At 38.3% G+C, this 20,000-nt stretch overlaps 1 protein-coding gene across 1 annotated transcript in view; it reads left to right on the top strand.

Annotated features, from left to right (window-relative positions):
* LOC135198381 (venom phosphodiesterase-like) overlaps positions 1 to 20,000 on the top strand; it is a 48,610-nt gene that overhangs the window by 24,928 nt on the left and 3,682 nt on the right. Inside the window, exons 5-14 of the mRNA XM_064225929.1 lie at positions 322 to 432; positions 647 to 754; positions 3,438 to 3,669; positions 4,460 to 4,541; positions 4,763 to 4,898; positions 5,032 to 5,217; positions 5,967 to 6,198; positions 12,715 to 12,900; positions 15,121 to 15,325; positions 16,009 to 16,159. Of these exons, the coding sequence (XP_064081999.1) occupies positions 322 to 432; positions 647 to 754; positions 3,438 to 3,669; positions 4,460 to 4,541; positions 4,763 to 4,898; positions 5,032 to 5,217; positions 5,967 to 6,198; positions 12,715 to 12,900; positions 15,121 to 15,325; positions 16,009 to 16,159 (1,629 nt within the window). The remainder of the gene's footprint in view (positions 1 to 321; positions 433 to 646; positions 755 to 3,437; positions 3,670 to 4,459; positions 4,542 to 4,762; positions 4,899 to 5,031; positions 5,218 to 5,966; positions 6,199 to 12,714; positions 12,901 to 15,120; positions 15,326 to 16,008; positions 16,160 to 20,000) is intronic.

Below are 20,000 nucleotides of genomic sequence, written 5' to 3'. Positions count from 1 at the left end.
ATAGGCAGCAAACATTTATCTATTTCATTCTGTTCACTTGAGATTACGAAGCATACGGGACTCCTAAAAACTGCTAATTAACCCGATTTCTTCACTTGAAAGTCTTTCTTTTTATTATTGTCCCACTGTTGCTTGATGAGAATCACTTCGTCAGAGGTATATACTGAAAATGACCAAGACGACGAGAACACACTGTGACAATTGCAGCGTTGCAAATGGATCAAGCATGAAAATAACGAACTAGGTATAATGGATCATTGTACAAGCGTACGCATGAATGATATCTGTACTCTGATGCTATGACGTTCATTTCATCCTTAGGGCAAACGTGCTGCTACCTTCTTCTGGCCAGGATCAGACGTGGAGGGTAACCAGGCAACTTACTGGTTTCCTTATAATATATCGATCCCGTTCGAGTACCGAGTAGATACGGTAAGTTGACGATAACAGTTCGTAGCTCATCTCTGATTTTATAGTAATGGATTGTATCATTTTTCAACCATACTTAATGGCAGATACATGACACGGTCACTGCATGGGCGCCAGTGATATTAGAGTGCCAAATTGACGTCTTGGTTCAGCTCTTGGAGGGCAGGCAGGCAGGCAGGCAGGCAGGCATTCCAATTCTCTGCCTTCTCTCCAACAGGTACTTTCTTGGCTTGATCTTCCGCCCGAGCAACGTCCTGCTTTCATGACGCTGTATATGCACGAACCCGACACAATTGGTCATAAGTACGGACCAAATACGAATCAGGTAAGTTTGCATATTCATTAAGCGATCATTCCGAAGAAATGAATGATCTCTCATTGTCATTTGAGAATATCTGCTACGCTGATTGCAATGTATTGCTTGTGTGCTGAAACGATGGCTTTGAACAAAACGGGTGTCAAGGGAAACGTCATTGTGAGAAAAAACTGCTTCTTCAGTATGGATATCCGAAGATTTTATAATGAAACATTGCTAAGTAAATACACAAGGAATGCATGAGAATAGTCAATAATGAAATGGATTCTTGAGAAAAAACTAGATATAACACAAGGGAACTAAGTGTACTACAGACTGCAGGCAAACGATAGCTGATTTAAGAGGTCTTTTAAACATGGATAGTCTATACTACGTATATATTAATGGAAAAATCTCGTCAAAATAATCTGGGATGTTGCTAAGAAGTATTCTCTCGAGAATTGCCTTTCCCATATATAGGATGACAAAGTCTCCCCGAGAGGTATTTAGGGGTAACGTATAAGTATGACCTATTTGGTCCCCTCGGGGAAGGACAATGTCTATGTACTTACAGGTGCCACCCAGACCATGGGGGCGGGGTAGCGTAATTAGACGTTTTGGTCCGGCCATAGTGAATGTTTTTACCAAGCAAGCCTTGAGCCTGGATGAAAGATTTACGCAATAGTTCTGTGAAACGTAGAATATTTTGATGCTTTATGGTATCCATTTTCTGACTGACAAGAAAATCATGTAGCCGAGTGAATGTTCCTTTCTCATAAAACGCAAGAGCAGTTGTATGTAGTAGTGCATAAAGCGCTTCCTTGGAAGTCACTCACAATGCTCAGTAGTAGAGATCGGTTGTTCCAGTTGACTGACATGAAGCTCCTGTGCAAAGTGTTTAGTGTTCTTTAGACCTTGTTTGTTGGTACGTATTCTTATGTCGAAAAGAGATCGCAATGATATCAGGAAGTTTTCTATTACAATCGCACAGTTTTCATATTTCATTTATTCTTTTAGATGACTTAGTTTATTTATCTAATATTAATGTAATTGACGTAGCCTATATAATTTCACAATTATATTTCCACATTGGGGATTCGCTCTTTTGAAAATATTGCTGATAGGTCAGTCGCCCTGTATATTGGGTGTGCAATGTAAGTACTCTACTACTACTACTACTACTACTACTACTACTACTACTACTACTACTACTACTACTAAGGACTTTGATGTGATGGAGTAAGTTACATCCTAATCCAAAGTTGACCAGACAATTTCGAAAATACCTTTTACGCTGTTAGCGTAAAGGGAGTAAACAAATGAGTTGAAGAATATGTGAAATAAAGAGAGAGCGGAAGGCTTCTTGGAATCGTAAAGGGCACAAAAGTTAAGGTGTCAGCAAGAATAGTTTTGCTTAGTTTTTGTTAGTGCTTTGCTTGAATGATGAAGGAGCATGAGTCAGACATTGAAAGGCATAGAAAGACCACTTAGGTGCCAAGTACACCTAAAGAGGGAAAGAAACAGAAGAGGTAAGTGGAAAATGTATGAAGATGGGGAAAGACTGTATGGGGAAAATGTGAATGAGATTATGGTGAAGTCATTTGTCATAGCAACAAAACAGAAGTGACTGGTGCAGAATATGGAGTGGGAATCGTCAGAGCTTTTGTGCTGATTCATGCTCTTTGAGACGAAGGTTTTCCCCTGGTCTGAGCAATTGCACAGTGAAATGGATAACCATAGTTTCTTCTTCGTCAGCAAACACTCCTCACTGTAGAAAATAGCCTCTCTACCATTTGGTTCCGGACACACACACACGCACACACACACACATTGCTCCAACAGTCTTTCAGCATTCCGAATTTTGGAGGACTTGCCGCTTGATTCCGTACCTAGAACTTATGCGGATATCCTGAAGCATTTTCTAAATGATTGTCACCTCGCATAATACATAACTTTTGCTGATTTTTCACGTTCTCCGTTCTAACAAACGTTTTGGAATCATTCTTCCAGGAATAAATTCCGTATTTTATGTGTAGTTTTATATAAATTAGCCCTGATCTATTATGGGCTAGAAAAACTTTTTTTTCTGTGATTTTAACCTGCGTACAATACTGGGATCAAAATGAATTTAATGTTATTCTTCATATAAAATATCAGATGATTACTAAATTAATGTGATTTTTAATCTTTCAGTATATTTGGTGAACACGTTTTCTACCACAGTATTGACATCCCAGTAACGTTTGGAGTCATTGCTGACCACTCTTGTCTGAATAGTTTATTTATTTTTTTTAGTTATACCTTCCTATTGTGTAATTTATTGTATGCCACAAATGTTTGAAAAGAAGTAATATTTCTGCCAAGAGATGTATGATTTTCGGCAAAGATGATTAAGTTAATATCATTATTGTTTAGTGTTTAACCATGAGATCTAGTAATTGTGCCATTAATAATTATACTTTGGTGCTTCAGCTTATATTTGCTTGTGTTATGCTTTGTATGGTAATAGATTACAATTCATAGGATTACATTTCTTCATAGCCAGCAGAGGTACACAGATCACAAGCTGTATAGATAGATGGTAGACCCTGAGGGACTTTAAGCCAAGGCACAGGACATGGTACTTGAAATGCCCTTTGAGAATATACAGATGTTGACATTAAAAGGTTAGTTAAGGGTTTCTGCTATACTTGCATCATGGCATTCTTCTCAGGTGGACGCATCGCTGGCACGAGTTGACTCCATGGTTAAGAAGCTGGTTGATGGAATCGAGAGGAGGAGGCTGCTCTCCTGCGTCAACATCCTGATTGTGGCAGACCACGGAATGGCCGAAGCTGGGGCGGAAAGGGTCATTCGGCTGGACGAATACATTCCGGATATCACCTTGAAAACTAGATTCTGGGATGGAGTCTTTGGGAGAATGAGCCCCCGAGATGGCTCCCAAGGTAAACGAGGGCAAATCGAATTTCATCGTTTTCATGGTCATTCTAGTCTGTGGATCCTTTGTCAGTTGCCGCAGTGTGATTCTCTCTCTCTCTCACTCGGATCTGCCTTACTCCTCCCTGCTCGGGTAGTTTGTTTTGCTATGCCCGAGTTCTTCCAACCTGTTCTGTCAACTTTCCATCGTAAAAAAACAAAGAGTAATTCCTCTACCTTATTCCTTCGAACCTTTCCTTCATTCTGGCGCATATAGAAATACTCGCGTTACATGATCGGTGGTATTAGTACAATGACTATGTCTTTCTAAATCATGTAGAGTTAACCTCAGATTCAATCAAAATAAACGAGTCTTTGTCATATACGTACATCATGCATAAGGAATACATTACTAATAAATAAAATTTCACATCTGAGTGCTTTGAAATGAATGGTAATAAAAGTCAGCAGGTTGGCGCCCCCCGACTTTTCTCAGACTCTGCAAGTAATTTGACTCTCTCTCTCTCTCTCTCTCTCTCATACACACAGGCGCGCGCTCATTAATTCTTACTCCTCTTCCCTCTTTCTTTTCCGAGCTGAGATAATTAGATCCCATTTGATAACCACTTCAAACCAGTATTATATTAAGGTAATAATGGCTTTACACTGAAGTCCAAATAATCGGGTAAAATACTGTTTCATAGATTTTATTCCTTAATTTTCATGATTTTAATGACATTTTTGTAAGAAACATCTTTAATAAAGTAACAGCCTGTATTTATTTGATCGACTGACTACATTAACTGTTATTTTCCACAGCAACAAAGAAACAGATGCTGGAGGCACTTTCATGCAAACGCAAAGAACTTCGAGTCTACGAGAAAACATCACTTCCAGTCAGGTAAGAGAGAGAGAGAGAGAGAGAGAGAGAGAGAGAGAGATAAAAGCTGAAACTTACTTTATGATAGACATGCAGATGCGTTTCAGCTGCTTCTGTGTTGTTGTTGTTTATGATCAAGGCGTCATGCCAGCACCGGCTCTTACTAGAAAAATATAGGTGACCTTTAAACTTCATTGCCGTATTATTATTATCATCATCATCATCATCATCATGAACTCTAGATGGCACATGGGAGCGCAGCGTCGAGTGGAGGACATCGTGGTGGATCTGGATGCAGGATTCACTGTTGCTGGAGACAGCACCTTCCTGGCAGACGCGGGCGACCATGGATACGACAATTTCTTCTCCGTTATGAACGTGAGCGTGTGTTACATCATTTCGTGTCGATAAAAGTTCGAACTTTTCATCTTGTATATAATATCACATAGGGAACTAGCCTCATTTTTAAAAAATCAACATAACATACAACTCAATTTGTTTCCTTACTCAGGCAATGTTCGTGGCCCATGGGCCCTCTTTCCTACGTAACACAGAGGTCGAAGCCTTCCAGAACATAGAGCTGTATAACCTTATGTGTCACTTGTTGGGCGTCACTCCGGCACCCAACAATGGCACCTGGGGAGCCCTCCACCATCTGCTGCACAACCCTCCACCCTACCCCACTCCATATGTTAACGTAAGGCTAAATGTTATTGATCAAGATGAATGTATAGTGCATGCATGCATGTATGTACGTATCTCAGGTGAAGGACCAATTTCACTGAGCAATGGTAGCTTTATAATATTATATATATATATATATATATATATATATATTATATATATATATATATATATATAAAGCTACCATTGCAACAATGAGACTGTTCTTTCACCTGACATACATACATACACACATGCATGCACTATGCATTCATATATATATATATATATATATATATATATATATATATATATATACACACACATATATATATATATAGATATATGTATGTATATATATATATATATATATATATATATATATATATATATAATTTCGGTGTGTGAACACGTTTGTTTGTGTGCATCTGCTCTGGTATGCAAAGGTATATCTGCAAGCATATTAGCAGACCATTTTTGTATAAATGAAGAGAAAACATGAAATGTTACAATCATAACTTGTTTATGTTAACCATGATTGTTTCTGATAGAAAGTCCACGGTTTTGAATTGGAAAAACATGTCGCTTTTGATTTTACTTAACAAGTGCTCTAACAAAATACATTCTGATGAAAATAAACATCCATTAAATTTATTGTTGTTTTGAATAACTGAAGGGAATCTGAAAGTAATGCAATTTCGATTAATTGTATAGTCTCCAAGTTGTTGTTGTTATTATTATTATTATTGTTGTAATCCGGCAATAAACATTCTTCTCCTGAAGGAGGCCCCACCTCTAGTGGGAGTTCTGCCCGCCGACGATTCCTTGGAACATCATATTTCGGGTTCATACTGCGACGAAGATGACGATGAGGCAGAAGGGCTGCTGGAAGTGCTGGAGGAAGCCCAAGAGGATTTCCCCTCTGTGGTACGAGAACACTTGCCTTGGGGAACACCAGCCATGGGACGCCTGAGGGACTCCGTTCTTCTTCTCCCGCATCCAGATACCGTAACAGGTCAGTGTATTTAACGAATCCGAGAGGATTCATGAGGCGGCTAATTTCCGGGATGTTTGCTGTCATTTTTAAACGTCATCTTCACCCGTGGAACATGCTGTAGGTTACTTTCATTTTATCTTTAAAAAACTGAAAGATTATAAGATGAAGATGCAGTTCTAAACGTCCAGTGATTTGTTTCGCTGATGCTCGTGAGGCTGGAACTCTTTATCATCCCAAAGGTAAATTGTTCCAAAATCACCAACAAATTTAGCGCTACTCTTTCTTTCCTTTTTTTTTTTAAAGGTTTTAAAGGCCAGCACTACAAATGGGCGTTGGGGTGTAGATTCCACTTAGTCTTAGGAACTGAATGTTGTGGAGATTTTCTGATATTTTGTAAAGAGTCAGGTCTTCTTAAAAACTATTATGGACGACCATCTTTTGGGTTGCAATTAAGCTTTTGGTCCAGCTCGTACTGGACTTCAGAGATAAAAATGGTGATAAACATTAAATCACCCTATTCCCCTTACCGAACAACTTACTTTTAAACATAAAACAATGATATGCAAAGCTATTCTATAGTTATCTGTCACACATGAAAAACAAACTTAAAGAAAACTCTTGAAAGATATGTTTACTTTGATGTGCGCATGTTGATTTCTCAATCAGAGGAAAAGCTAGTTAGTTCAATTCGCGGCTATCAAAGAATTGCAACAAAAGGTGAAGTCGATCATAGCGACGAGTCTGAGACAACGATGCCCACAGAAAGGGACTTCGAGGCTCACCACACATTAATTGTTACGGACTCACTTCACCTTCGCTTCCAAAATTTCACCAGTTTGCATTACAGAGAAGAATATAGAATGCCCAAGCCTTCAGATGTGTAGTCATTAGCCTAATATTATATGATGATCAGCAGTTCTCTGCCTGTACAAAAAGATCCAGAATATAAAAGGACACTCATTTCATTTGCTTATCGTTAAATGAAGCCTTCTAACTGATAGTAATATTGTTGTCAAAATACAGTATATCTGTTTACTTTTAAACATTATATCTTAATACGGAAAAAGGTTGCCTCCTAAACATAACTGTAGCTGCATTAGGCAAAACTGCTGCAACTTCCTCTTCCAGTGGCATATTGTATTGAGTATCATGCCGGCCATTTTGCATCAACAGAAATGGGAAACGATGGAAATGTTTGCCATGATTGTCTTTCGAGAACTTGCCTAGGCGCCAAGAAACTTGCGATAGGTCAGTGCTGTGACAGCTTTCAAGCTCGTATGCTCACTTTGGTGTCCTTTTTGATTGGATTGGTTTTGTTCAAGGTCACAAAGACAAACAAAAGATCAGAATGATGAGTTGAGGTTCGCCTCAAACAGAAGCGTTTATACCTAATTTGCCATCAAAAAATGATGAACGAAAAATGTGAAATAAAATTTATAAGTTGCTATACATCCTGCAAAACTATGATAAATTACCTTTCGAATGAAACAGAATGATTTGCAATTTATGCTGGTCATTTTTCATTCAAAGATGATAAAAAAATTTTAAATGTGCTTCTGATTTATTTGACCTGTTATATTGTGGCTTTATGTCAGCATGGGCCATTGCACAAAGATGGCCCGTAGATGTGGACAGCCAAGTAAATTCTATAAGACCTAATTCATGGTAATGTGCAACGGATTCTTTCTGCATTTTCCTTTATATCAATGGTCTGTCTTTATTTCATTGATTTAATTTAAATTTGTCGATGCTGTTACTGCGGATGCCATCATTCTCAAGCCAAATAGCCTTGTTTAGGTTTTTCCTCACTGGGTAAACTGCTTGCCTCTGTTTCAAACTCTCCCGTTCTTAAGGACCGAGAGGAGCCAGCAGAATTTTGTTGTTCGCTCTGAAGGTGAGAGTCGTGGTGAGTTGATGTCCTTGTGTAAAGGAGTCTCGACAAACGTCAGGAGGCAATCATCCGAAGGATCATGGAGAATTTTAATTCTGCGCTTTATTTTCTAGCTGGTCACCTTTTATGCTTTAGAACAACGTAACCAAAATAGCAATTTCCTGTGGGTATCGAGAGGTGCTTCCTTACCTTAGATGTGTTTCCCACAGATGTTTGGTGACATCTTCCTCACCAGGACATGGAAGTGGCTGCCCACATGGTTGGGTCTGGGTTTGTTCTTTCATCATCAGGCTTCGGGTTTTATTCTTCTTGTAAAATCATGATCAGCTCCATTATAGAAATTAAATAAGTTGTTGAATTGAGCTGTAATGCAATTTGAGAAATAATGCTAGACCTAAGAAAGAGAACCTTAAAGAAACACAAGGTAGTCTTCCAAAGACCACTACTAGAAAAGAAAACCTTTCTTGCAACCTTCAGGAAAGGGATATTTTCAACCAGTTGATCCCACAAAATGGAAGGCGACCAACCAGAGAAGGAACAACATTGCTAAAATTCTTATTGATGCTTTCGATGACTGACACCTTAAATTTAGGAAAGACCTCCTGTTACGGATCAAGATCTGCTTAAGTTCTTTATTACAATAAGCAAAAGGATTCAACACCAACAATTGAAACATGGGATACGAATATAGAAAGACTCTCAAACAGAACAGAGGTTTATTACAAGCTTATTTACAAAGATAAATGCAGAATGGTTTCCCCTATTTACTTAACAAAATTAAATCTGGCTATGTGTGAAAAGGGGAAAACAGTATTGCAGCTGTTGAGATCAGTGCTTGAAGTGAGGGCTTCACAAAAGGGGACAGTAAAAACTTCAGATAAGCTTCTTATCTTCACACTGCAGGAAGGAATGACTTAGTCTTGAAACTTGAAGGATGGGTTACTTCTCAAAACCACTTGCAGGATTTTTCTTCTCTGAAAGGGTTACTCGACGTCGGGATCTCTCTCTCTCCGACTACTTGTTTCCGTTCCCACTCTCTCTCGTGTGCCCTCTTCCTTTCTTATCCTTCGTCTCTTCTTCTCTTCTCTGATGATCTGATCCTCTCCACTTCCTCAGAGTCCTATATATGTACGTCGATCCCGGGGTGGGGCTAACCAACGAGCGTTTCCATCCCAAGAACTTCTTAGAAGACTCTGGACGAAATGTGACGTCATATCCAAAGCGTCATTGCTACTGGCGTCCGGGTGCTGGAGTTCCACAAAACAACAGAGTATTCTCGAACAATCATGAGAACAGATGCCCCAAACACGTGCAAGAATGCTGCAGACCTACTCAAAGAAAATACATTTCCCTTTCCTTTAAGACATGTTTCTTCGCTATAAAACGATTACCATGACACCTCCTTACCATAAGCATAAGCCCAAATTAAACAAAACAACGTAATCCTGCTTCTTCCCAAACCTTTGGAATAGGGTAGGGGAGGGAAATAGAGATATGTAAACTTTACACAGCCAAGAACACCCAAATCCGACTTTCCAATATGAAAATGAGCATTTTCATAATGCAGCATCAACCTAATTTTGACACAAAGCCTAGAGGCTGGCGACAACGCATCAAGTATAACTGACAATATTGAAAGAATCTGGTGTACCTTATGACCATGTTACCTGTTTTTTGGTTGGTCTTAATTAAGCTGGCCTTATGCCAGAATAGGCTCTTACCCAATGAGGGCACATTAACATGGTTAGATGTTAAGGGTATGTACTTCTTCAGCTGGTGCAACTGGTAGAGAAGAACTAGCAATGTGGACTCCGAATCGCTTCGGGACTCTTATTTATTTCAACAATTATCCATCCCTGATGCACAAAGACCCTTGCTAGCATAATCTGTATTATCCAGCCAAAGCAAGCACTATCGTATATGGCTTTTCCTTAGCAACATTCTCTTCAAGGTGTGACTTCCTTGCCTACACAACTTAGGGTAGAAGAGATTTTTTGGCCATAGCAAGCAGCTCTTCTTGGAGAAGGAAGTCAAACCGAAGGGACCAGTTAGCCTTGTTAGGCAGGCATTTTAAGAGAAGGATACTTTGAATATAAATCTTGTTCATCAGCCTTGGATTGTGCTATAGCCATTGTACCATGGCCTTCCGTGGCCTTGGGTTTGATTTCAATTTCTTGAATGTATAACCAGGATTTTCTCCTCTTTTTTGTTCACTTTCTTGTTTTCTCAAAAATTATATAGGACAGGCTCATGAAAAAGCAAAAGTTGTTTGGTGGGTTATCAAGAAAGTACTTCTCCTTCAGTTAATCTGCTCCTTCTCAGCTTTTTATAGTTTCTAAATCCGTCCTGACCACCCTCCCCAATTGACGTGGCAAACCTGGTGGTGGGTTTCTTTATTGCCTTCCAAGATGTCCCAGCTTCTCCTGGTCTACTGGTTGCCTTCGACACTTTTTAATGACACGTGGTCAAGGATACATATAATTTCAATGAAAATAATTTAAATAACTTAAATAATGTTATTGACTTTATTGTTTGTTCTGTTGACTTTGACTATGATTTGTTGTTATGAATATATTCAACTGATTTGTTTCTAACATTTTGTTTATTTTGATTCTGTTGGGAGACATTGAACTTAATCTAGGGCTTGCTACTCATTACACCATGAATAATTGCAGAGTACTTTACTCAAATATTCGAGGCTCAAGGTCAAAATTTCTTGATGTCCAGAGCTGGGCATGTACCTGTGATGTGATGTTTTATTCTGAGACACTTGAAGGTATAGTAACAAGTTAAAGTTTACATTTTAAACCCCATGGTTGAATGGCCCTAACTTCATTTATTGTCATAACATAACATCTCAAATGCGCATGCAAGGTCTGGATGACCTGATTATTGTCAGAGAAACTTAGTGTAGTTGTCCTGAAGTTCTGTTTTTATAAGATTTTAGTAATTTGTACAATGTTTAAGTGTTTGCTCTTCACTATTATCCAAATATTGACAATTGTATATGTGACTTTCTCTTGGAGATGATTAGTATGGCTCAGTAACAGGGCTGGTCTGCTCTTGAGTTCTGGTTATCCAATGAATTTATCCAGCCAATTGAGGAACCTATATATATTTATGGTAATAGATTAGACCTCATATTCACAGATATTCCAGCTATCATTAAGGTTAAAGACTGTGAGTATGCAGGCACTCCCGATCATTGTGCCACTGAGATGGACGTATTTGTCAATCAGTATGTTCCTAATGACACCACTAGAAAAACAGTCTGGTTGAAATCTAGAGCCAGTTGGTATCGTATTATGTAAGCTTGTCAGGCACATCATATTTTTTATGCTATTTCTGATCCAAATCCCAAGAGGATGCTGAATGAAATACTGATGGCTATTTTAGTAATGTCAGTCCTAGAAAAGTCATCAAGGTCAGGACAAATGAGCAGCCAAGGTTAGATGGATGATACAAGTGGATGAGCCACCCATGAAAAACAGACCAAATTCGACACATGGAGAAAGAATCGTTCACATGAAAACTACACCATTTTTGTTGAGTCTCGCTATATGTACCACAAACAGAACTGACCATATATATATAAAGCTGAGAGAAATGAAAATATTCCCTCAAAGAGGAAACTCGAAGAATTACTCAGCCTCATCTGTAGTGGACTGAGCTGGCATCTTCAATGTTTAGGTCGGCCTTATCATCCACCCCACCACCACCAACAAATGATGGTGGATAGATTACTGGCCGTAAGTGAAAGGCCAAACTGCTTCATCGAACTTTAGAAGCTAAGCAATATGCTGAGGATGTCCCTGTTGTTGATACTTGACATCATGAATTTATTCTTACAAAATTTGCAGTTTACTCTAGGGGTGATGAGAAAATTCTGGATAAGCTTGATGGTTGGGATGCAGAAGATCCTGGTGGTTTCTTTCCTTTGTTTCTTGAAAGGGCTTCTTGTTGGTTATTGCCTAAGATTAGTAGATTCTATAGATTTTTGTGTCATTGTAGTATCTGCATGATGAGCCTCAAGAGTGGCTTATCTATAGACTGCAGTAACTCCAGGCCACTTTCTTTTCTCTCCATGCTCTCTCAAGGTGCAGAAAAACTTATTTTTAAACCCCTATATTTGTAAGCATGCAGCGTCCAGAGGATTGTCATCTGATATCAAGTCAATGTGCATATAGGGAGCAGTTGGGTATCTGCGATGCTCTTTTAGTAATTCAAATAGATTTTAGTGCTGTTTTCGATTTAGTCGATCATAAGGCACTTATTTCTAGACTTCATTTTGGAGTGGGTGGGTATGTTCAGCTAAGGACTCATGGAAAATAAAAGAAAGAAGCACCAGGCACTTTCGTGTCATTTCCAGCGAATTTTTTATTTCGTATGGAAAATGTGTTAGAAATGACACGAAAGCGTCTGGTGCTTCTTTCTTGTATTGTGCCTGTATCCTTTCTTGTAATGTGCCTATTGTCACTCGCTATGAAATAATTTATAAGCATAAGCATAATATATATATATATATATATATAATATATATATATATATATATATATATATATAGATATATAATATATATATATATATATATTTATATATACTTTGTGCCCAACTCTGTTCCCCAATGTTTCCCTTTTCCACAGGATACTCGTCACTCATCAAGATGCCTCTATGGACGAGCTACACTCTGGACGGAAAACTGAGACAGGGAAGCGGCCACGGGAGATGGAGGAGCGACCTGAGGCTGCCGAAGCAGCTGGCTCCCTTCTGCCCGCTCTATGGCAGCGTCACCTCTTTCAACATCAATGGATACCCTCTCTTCCCCGCGGGTAGGCTCAAAATCCAAACTTTATTTTGCATAAGTTATTAAAGAGTCTCTTACAGAAAGTTGACATTATGACGCATCAACGGGATGGATGAAGAGACACGACAATCGAAATTTACGTTTAATCCGAAGATGTTTTCTTATCACCAAGCGAGGGAAACAATCTACTGCCGCCATATTTCGTTCAGATAAGGAATTTAATACTGATCCCACCAATGAATGAAAACTCCAGCAACGACTTCAGTCCTTGACAAGGTCTATGGTCCTTCGGTCTTTGAACATTCACTCGCGCGCGCGCGCACACACACTCAAACACACACACACATATATATATGTTTGTGTGTGTGTGTGTGTATGTATGTATGTGTATGTCAGATCTGCACTTGACTAAAATATGTCCTCATCGATAAAAAGACATTTGTAACAAAATGAGACCATTTTCAGGCGATTGGGAGCGCCCGAGGGGAAATTTTCCCGACCCATATGTCACCTAAAGGTCTAAAGACCTTGATGTCACCTGTTTCTTATTAACTACTGAACGTGTGGATTCATGAAACAATACGCACATCTAAACAAAGCTGGTCACAATGGAATTCTATTATATCAATACTAAATCAGAGGCTAATTTTCCAGCTATTGCTGTTAAGATTTTCGAATAAACAGTATTTTATAATTTTTTTATTACTTTATGGGCTGTCCATTTTTACAGTATATGATGGAATTATGAGTTTTCAGTTTCCAAAGAATTCTCAAATATGAAATTTTCCTGTTTACTGAACTTAGTAACTACTAGAACTGTTGATTTGGCCACAATGTTCCAGAATTACACCACACACACACATATATATAAATATATATATATATATATATATATATTATATATATATATATATATATAATATATATATGTATAACAGAATCACGAAAGTTAGGAACGTGATAAATCCATAAATAAAGATAAATGCCACGAAGGAAAAATAAACGAAGGAGTCTGCGAGATCTTTCGGCTTAAAAGCCCTTTACTGGAGCAGATACTGCTCCAGTAAAGGGCTTTTAAGCCGAAAGATCTCGCAGACTCCTTCGTTTATTTTTCCTTCGTGGCATTTATCTTTATTTATATAATATATTTATATATATATATACTTATATATATATATATATATATATATATAATTATATATATTTTGTGTCTATTCTATATATATATATTTGTATATATTATATATATATATATTCTATATATATATATACTATATATATATATATTATATATATATATATATGTATATACATATATATAATATGTAATATATAACTAGATATATATATATATTATAATATATATATATATATATATATATATATATATATATATATATATTTTATATATATATATATGTATATATATATATATATATATATATATATATATATATATATTATAGATTTATAGATATATGGAGGAATGGTGGGTGGGAGGTATATAATATCATATATAGATATATCATATATATACTATATTATATATATATATATCATATATATATAATAATTAATAATAATTATATATATATACATATATATATATAGATATATATACACTATATATATATACTATATATATATATATATATATATATATATATATATATATATACGTATATATGTGTGTGTGTTCTAAAATTCTAGATATATATATATAATATATAATATATATATATATATATATATATACTATATAATATATATATACATATTATCATATATATATGATATATATACATATATTTTATATATATTATTTTTTTTTGTACGGATATATATATATATATATATATAGATATATATATATATATATATATGCATGTTTGTGTCCTTGATTCTGGCGTAAATAACATAATATTGATTCCCTTGTGCTTTAATAAAACGTGAAAGTATTCTTGATAATCTTTCCCTCTTCATGCATAATAGGTAGGTATAATTTTCGTATTCTCACATATATACTCAAATATATACTGTTGTTAAATAACCTTTCGTTTTGACAAAACAGCCCAAGTTCAAATGACATTGCTAAGGTCTTTGATCAAATAAGAGACTATTGACCATTCCAGTTAGCTTAAGACATTTTTATCAGATTCCATCAAAATATGAGAAGGCAAAACCAAGAGTAGCCATTCAGATGTGTTAACTAAAAGGGTTTCTCTCTTGACATTTCCGGTGGCAGATTTCGTCCGAAGGAAGGAGTGCGCCCAGTTGCCCTTCCTGACGAGCAACTCCGTCCCTTTCACCTACCAGCTGCAAAAGCGTTGGGAGCAGCTACTGACGTATGTGCTGAAGTGGGGAAGGCAGTATGGCGCCCTCAACGTCATCAGTGGACCCGTCTTTGACTACGATGCCGACACGTTCGTCGACGATCTGGTCCCATTAAGGTAAGGAAACCCGACAACGTCAGCGAAAGCCCCGTAGGGGTGTTAGTGCCGTCAGTGTACCCTCATGTGGTGCACTGTAGGCATTACTTAAGGTTCTTTGCAGCGTGCCTTCGGCCCCTAGATGCCACCCCTTTCATTACTTTCACTGTACCTCCTTTCATATTCTCTTTCTTCCACCTTACTTTCCACCCTCTCCTAACAGTTGATTCATAGTGCAACTGCGATGTTTTCCTCCTGTTACACCTATCAACCCTTTTACTGGCAGTTTCCGTTTCAGCGCTGAATGGCCTTATAGGTCCCAGCGCTTGGCCTTTGGCCTAAGTACTATATTCAATTCAATTCAATTCTGCGTCAGCGATAAGTTAATCACAGAGGCTGTTACTCCCAACTTCTTGGTTTGAACTCTTAAGAAATCTTGTCCCTTAGAATCTTCCCTCCTGGAGACGCCACAGTTTTCGATTTGCTTCGTCATCTGTGCTTTTCTAGATCTTAACTCAATGTCTGTTTTACTACCACTGATCAACTGTTAGACAAACATCTTAGAAGTGAAGGATTAAGGTTGTACTTGTATTGTTTTCTCTTCCCATTCATTAATATCCTCGCATTTTCTGAAGACGTTACAAAATAGGAAAAGCCTCGTAAAGGTAGGCCCTGTTCCACTCATAATTTTCCCCTTATGGCAGCGCAAGCGGAGCCCTCCTGGTGCCAACACACGTCTTCGCGGTGGTGACTCGCTGTCGCACGTGGGTGGATGACCTGTCCATGTGCCCTCACAACTACCTCGACGCAGCAGCCTTCGTCTACCCTCAGTACCTGACCGTCTCGAATTGTTTGGTAAGTTCCGGACAGACTCAAGGAGAGGTGGTGTTTCCATTGACTGCATTTCCTTGCAGAATGATAAAAATACATCACGGGATTTCACGCAACGTAGAAAACTTTCATTGGAATCTATCTTGTAATAAGGGAGCTTGAAGTATAAACATTCACCTCTTCTTAGCTAAATGTTGAAATGATCAAAGGAGACGAGCATTCATAAAGTGGAACTCTTGCCAAAATATATTGGCTCTCACGAATCTAAATATTAAGTCATTAGCAGTTAATAACCTAAAGGGGAAAATAAGCACATAATAATAATAATAATAATAATAATAATAATAATAATAATAATAATAATAATAATAATAATAATAATAATAATAATAATAATAATATCCTTTATTTCAGCTCAGGGCCATATACATGGAATATACAAAATACAGATATTAACATACACAATCTAGATACATGGGACAACATGATAAAAAAATGAATAATCGGCACTTATCCACAAAATAGCTGAGGTAGCATAAAAAATGGTAATCATAATACTGGTAATAACAGTAATAATATTGGTGAGAAAAAAAAAATATGCATTGAGAGTAATAACAGTTAGTGCACAGATTATATAACTTAAATTTCAACTAGAGACCTTAGGTGGTTACAGTAGTCAGGTTCAGAGGACTAAATGCGAAAATTGAATGTAAAAAAACTTTAACTTGATAGTAATCACAGTAATAATGAAAAAGTAAAATATCAGCAATAAATATAATAATGACAAAATCTGCAGATGACATCTTGCAAATACAGAGATTAAGTCCTTTAGAGGACAAAAGCCTCAATTTCCCATCTTTCCCACAATTTAGATCTTCTTCTTGCTTCACTCCTTAGGATACTTTGTATGAGCAAGTTGCTGCTGTTTCTCACTCGGGTTACCAGACTGGATGTTGTTCGCCTTACAATGATTTATAAATTGTCCAGGTGGTTTTCTATGAACATCTGTGTGGCGGAGTGGTAGCGGGAGTGTTTGTGAGGCATCTCAGAATGCCATTGTGCACAACAGTGATACGTCTCATGGTCTCTTGTATAGTTCGTCCAGAGGGAACACCCATAGATACTGTAGCAGTACGAGCGGAAGGGCCGCAGTTTCACGTCTCGGTGACAGAAGGCAAACCTCCTTGCAATCATGTTGCCAGTTGCACATAGTTTACGATGCCTCTGTTTAATGCCTGCCGTCTCTTTTAGGTCGTCGGTGATAATGTGACCCAAATAAGGGAAATTCGTGCACAAATTCCAGCCGATGGTTTCCGAAGAAAATTTGTGGTTCTGCAATATGCTTAAGATCTCGGGAGCAGTGACATGCACTGGGTCTTGGTTTCGCTGTAGATTATATCAAATTCCTCTGGATATTGGCAGCATGTGTCGATGAGTTGTTGGAGACCTTGCACTGATGGGGAAATCAGAACCATATTGTCGGCGTAACAGAGGTAGTTTATAGTTGTTTCATTGACAGTGCATCCGATTGGGAGTGAGTTCAGTTTGACATTCAAGGCATTTGTGTACGTATTAAACAAGTATGGAGAGAGAATGCCTCCTTGAACGAAGCCCATTTAGGGAGCCGAAGGTGTACGATAATACGTTACCCCATTTGACACGGAACTGCTGTGTGGAGAACCAACAATGTAAAATGCCAGTTAGATATAGGGGTGCGCCCCTTTTATGCAGCTTCAGGAAGAGTTTCAGGTAGTTTACTCTGTCAAATACTTTTCTCACGTCTACAAAACAAATGAAAACAGGAGAGGCTAATGATAGGTAGTAGTTCAGCAATTCTTTCAGTAAGTAGATGCAAGTGTCGGTTGCGTGGTTTGCTTTAAACCCGAACTGGTTGTCAGTGGTGTGTAGAAAGGGGAGAAGTCTCACTAGAAGAACCAACTCAAGTATCTTCGATGCGATCGTTGTGATTGCAATCGGTCGGTAGTTGGCAGGGTCAGCTGCATCATTTAGCTTGTTTTTGATTAATGGTATCAAGTGAACTAAGAGTAGGGAATCTGGAAGAAACTGGTGAATTATGCACGCATTGAATAGGGGAGCTACCAAAATGTACATTATCGGATGGCAGAATTTGAAAGCCTCCGCGAGAAGACCACCACAGCCAGGCGATTTATTATCAGATAGGCTGTTTATGGCATCGCTGATGTTACGTGGCGTAATACGATGTGCAAAATGAAATTGAATGTTGTCAGTAAGGAGGTTATCTTCATCCCTTCGGAAGTCTTGATCATTTATGCAATTCAGGATATTGTTGAAGTGATCGCCCCACATACTTGCGATAGCCTCATCTCCGACTGCTTCCCCTACTCTCTGTGATAGTTTTTTAGTTATGGGATTTAAGGACTGGATATCTTTCCAAAGATGAGGATAATCACCAGATTCTAAGTTTCTAGACATTGCATCAGCCCTTAGTTATTTTTCATTTAACCTACTGTGCTCAAGAGCAACTTTGAACTGCGCTCTCGCCTGCCTCATTAGTAATGCAGTGTCCTTCACTCGGGCTACCATTTTGCCTCCACAGTAAAAACTTATCTCATGAGTATGTATGCAGATCTTTAACCAAGTCATTCGGAAACCATCGGCTGGAATTTGTGCAGTCCTGCCCAAAGCAAGCACAGCGGAGATTGTTTGAATAGAATTCATTCAGATCCCTCCTGTGGTGGTCATTTCTACGATTTGTGTTGGTACAAAGTAAGGCGTCTGCTGGTTGAACTATTGACCGCAACCTGGTTTCCGTGGTCGCCCTGAAGTATCTGGTTTTCTGTTGGTTTTTAAAATCCCAGTTTACCGCTGGCGGCCGGTCAGTTAAGGGGTTCATGGTAGGGAGGGATGGGGTACTGAATGACACCAGTAATGGGATGTGATCGTAGCCCGTTGCAAGATCGTAGTGAATTTTGCAGGTCATAATAGAATCATGAAGTTGTGGGGATGTGATGCAGTGGTCCAGCCAGGAGGTTGTAAACGCTTCCGCTCTATTAAGTACATATGAATAGGAGGAGGGAGGGAGGAGCATTACATCGCTAATTTGGAGAGCATGATTTTGAGAGAAGCGAATAAGTTCATTATAAAATTGTTTTGTGGGGTGAGAATTAAGGTCCCCGATTATACAAATATGATCAGCAGGAGAATCATGAAAATTTGTAACTCCCCTAGGATCATGCAGTAATGATCAAAATTATCGTTATTTTCCCATGGCATATAAACATTAATTATTAGGATTTTAGAGTTCTCTACTGTCACTTGAAGCCCCAGCAATCTGTCACTCCTGTAGGTCATCACCTTTATCATATTGTCTAACAATTTGTGCCACAGGAAAGAAAGGCCCTCTTTCGGGCGACCGGCTATGGTTTGATCTGTAACTTTCATTGATGAAGTCGAGAAGGTTCTGAAGTCTACTAGAATTGAATCTCAGATGACAAGGTCATGATGCCATTGAAATTTTTGCAGGACTTGTTTAGGAGAGGAATGTTCCTCTTGAGATTATGTTTAATGTATCCATGGCTACTCACGAAGATGGGAGATGAACGCACAGATCATTTAGGTGGATGGGGGTTTAGCCAGGGGGAGTGGGCAGTCACTCGCTGGGGGGGGGGGGGGGGGGATTGGCTGGCACTTGCTGTGGAAATGACCCTGGTTGGGGTGTCAGTAAGTTCCCCAGTGGGTGGTTGGTCCCGGATTACGTTATATCTTGAAACAAATATATTAAACTGAAATTCTCGACTTTAAGACCGTCGAGGTGTTGAAATAGGCAGGCAATCCTGTAAGCCACTTTATGTTTACTTCTGCATGGGAGTTCGTGAGAGATGAG

Source organism: Macrobrachium nipponense, chromosome 22 (assembly GCF_015104395.2).
Source record: "Macrobrachium nipponense isolate FS-2020 chromosome 22, ASM1510439v2, whole genome shotgun sequence".
Lineage (NCBI taxonomy): Eukaryota > Metazoa > Arthropoda > Malacostraca > Decapoda > Palaemonidae > Macrobrachium > Macrobrachium nipponense.
The sequence above is the reverse complement of the archived record's forward strand: the minus strand, read 5'-3'. Positions and strand labels throughout refer to the sequence as shown.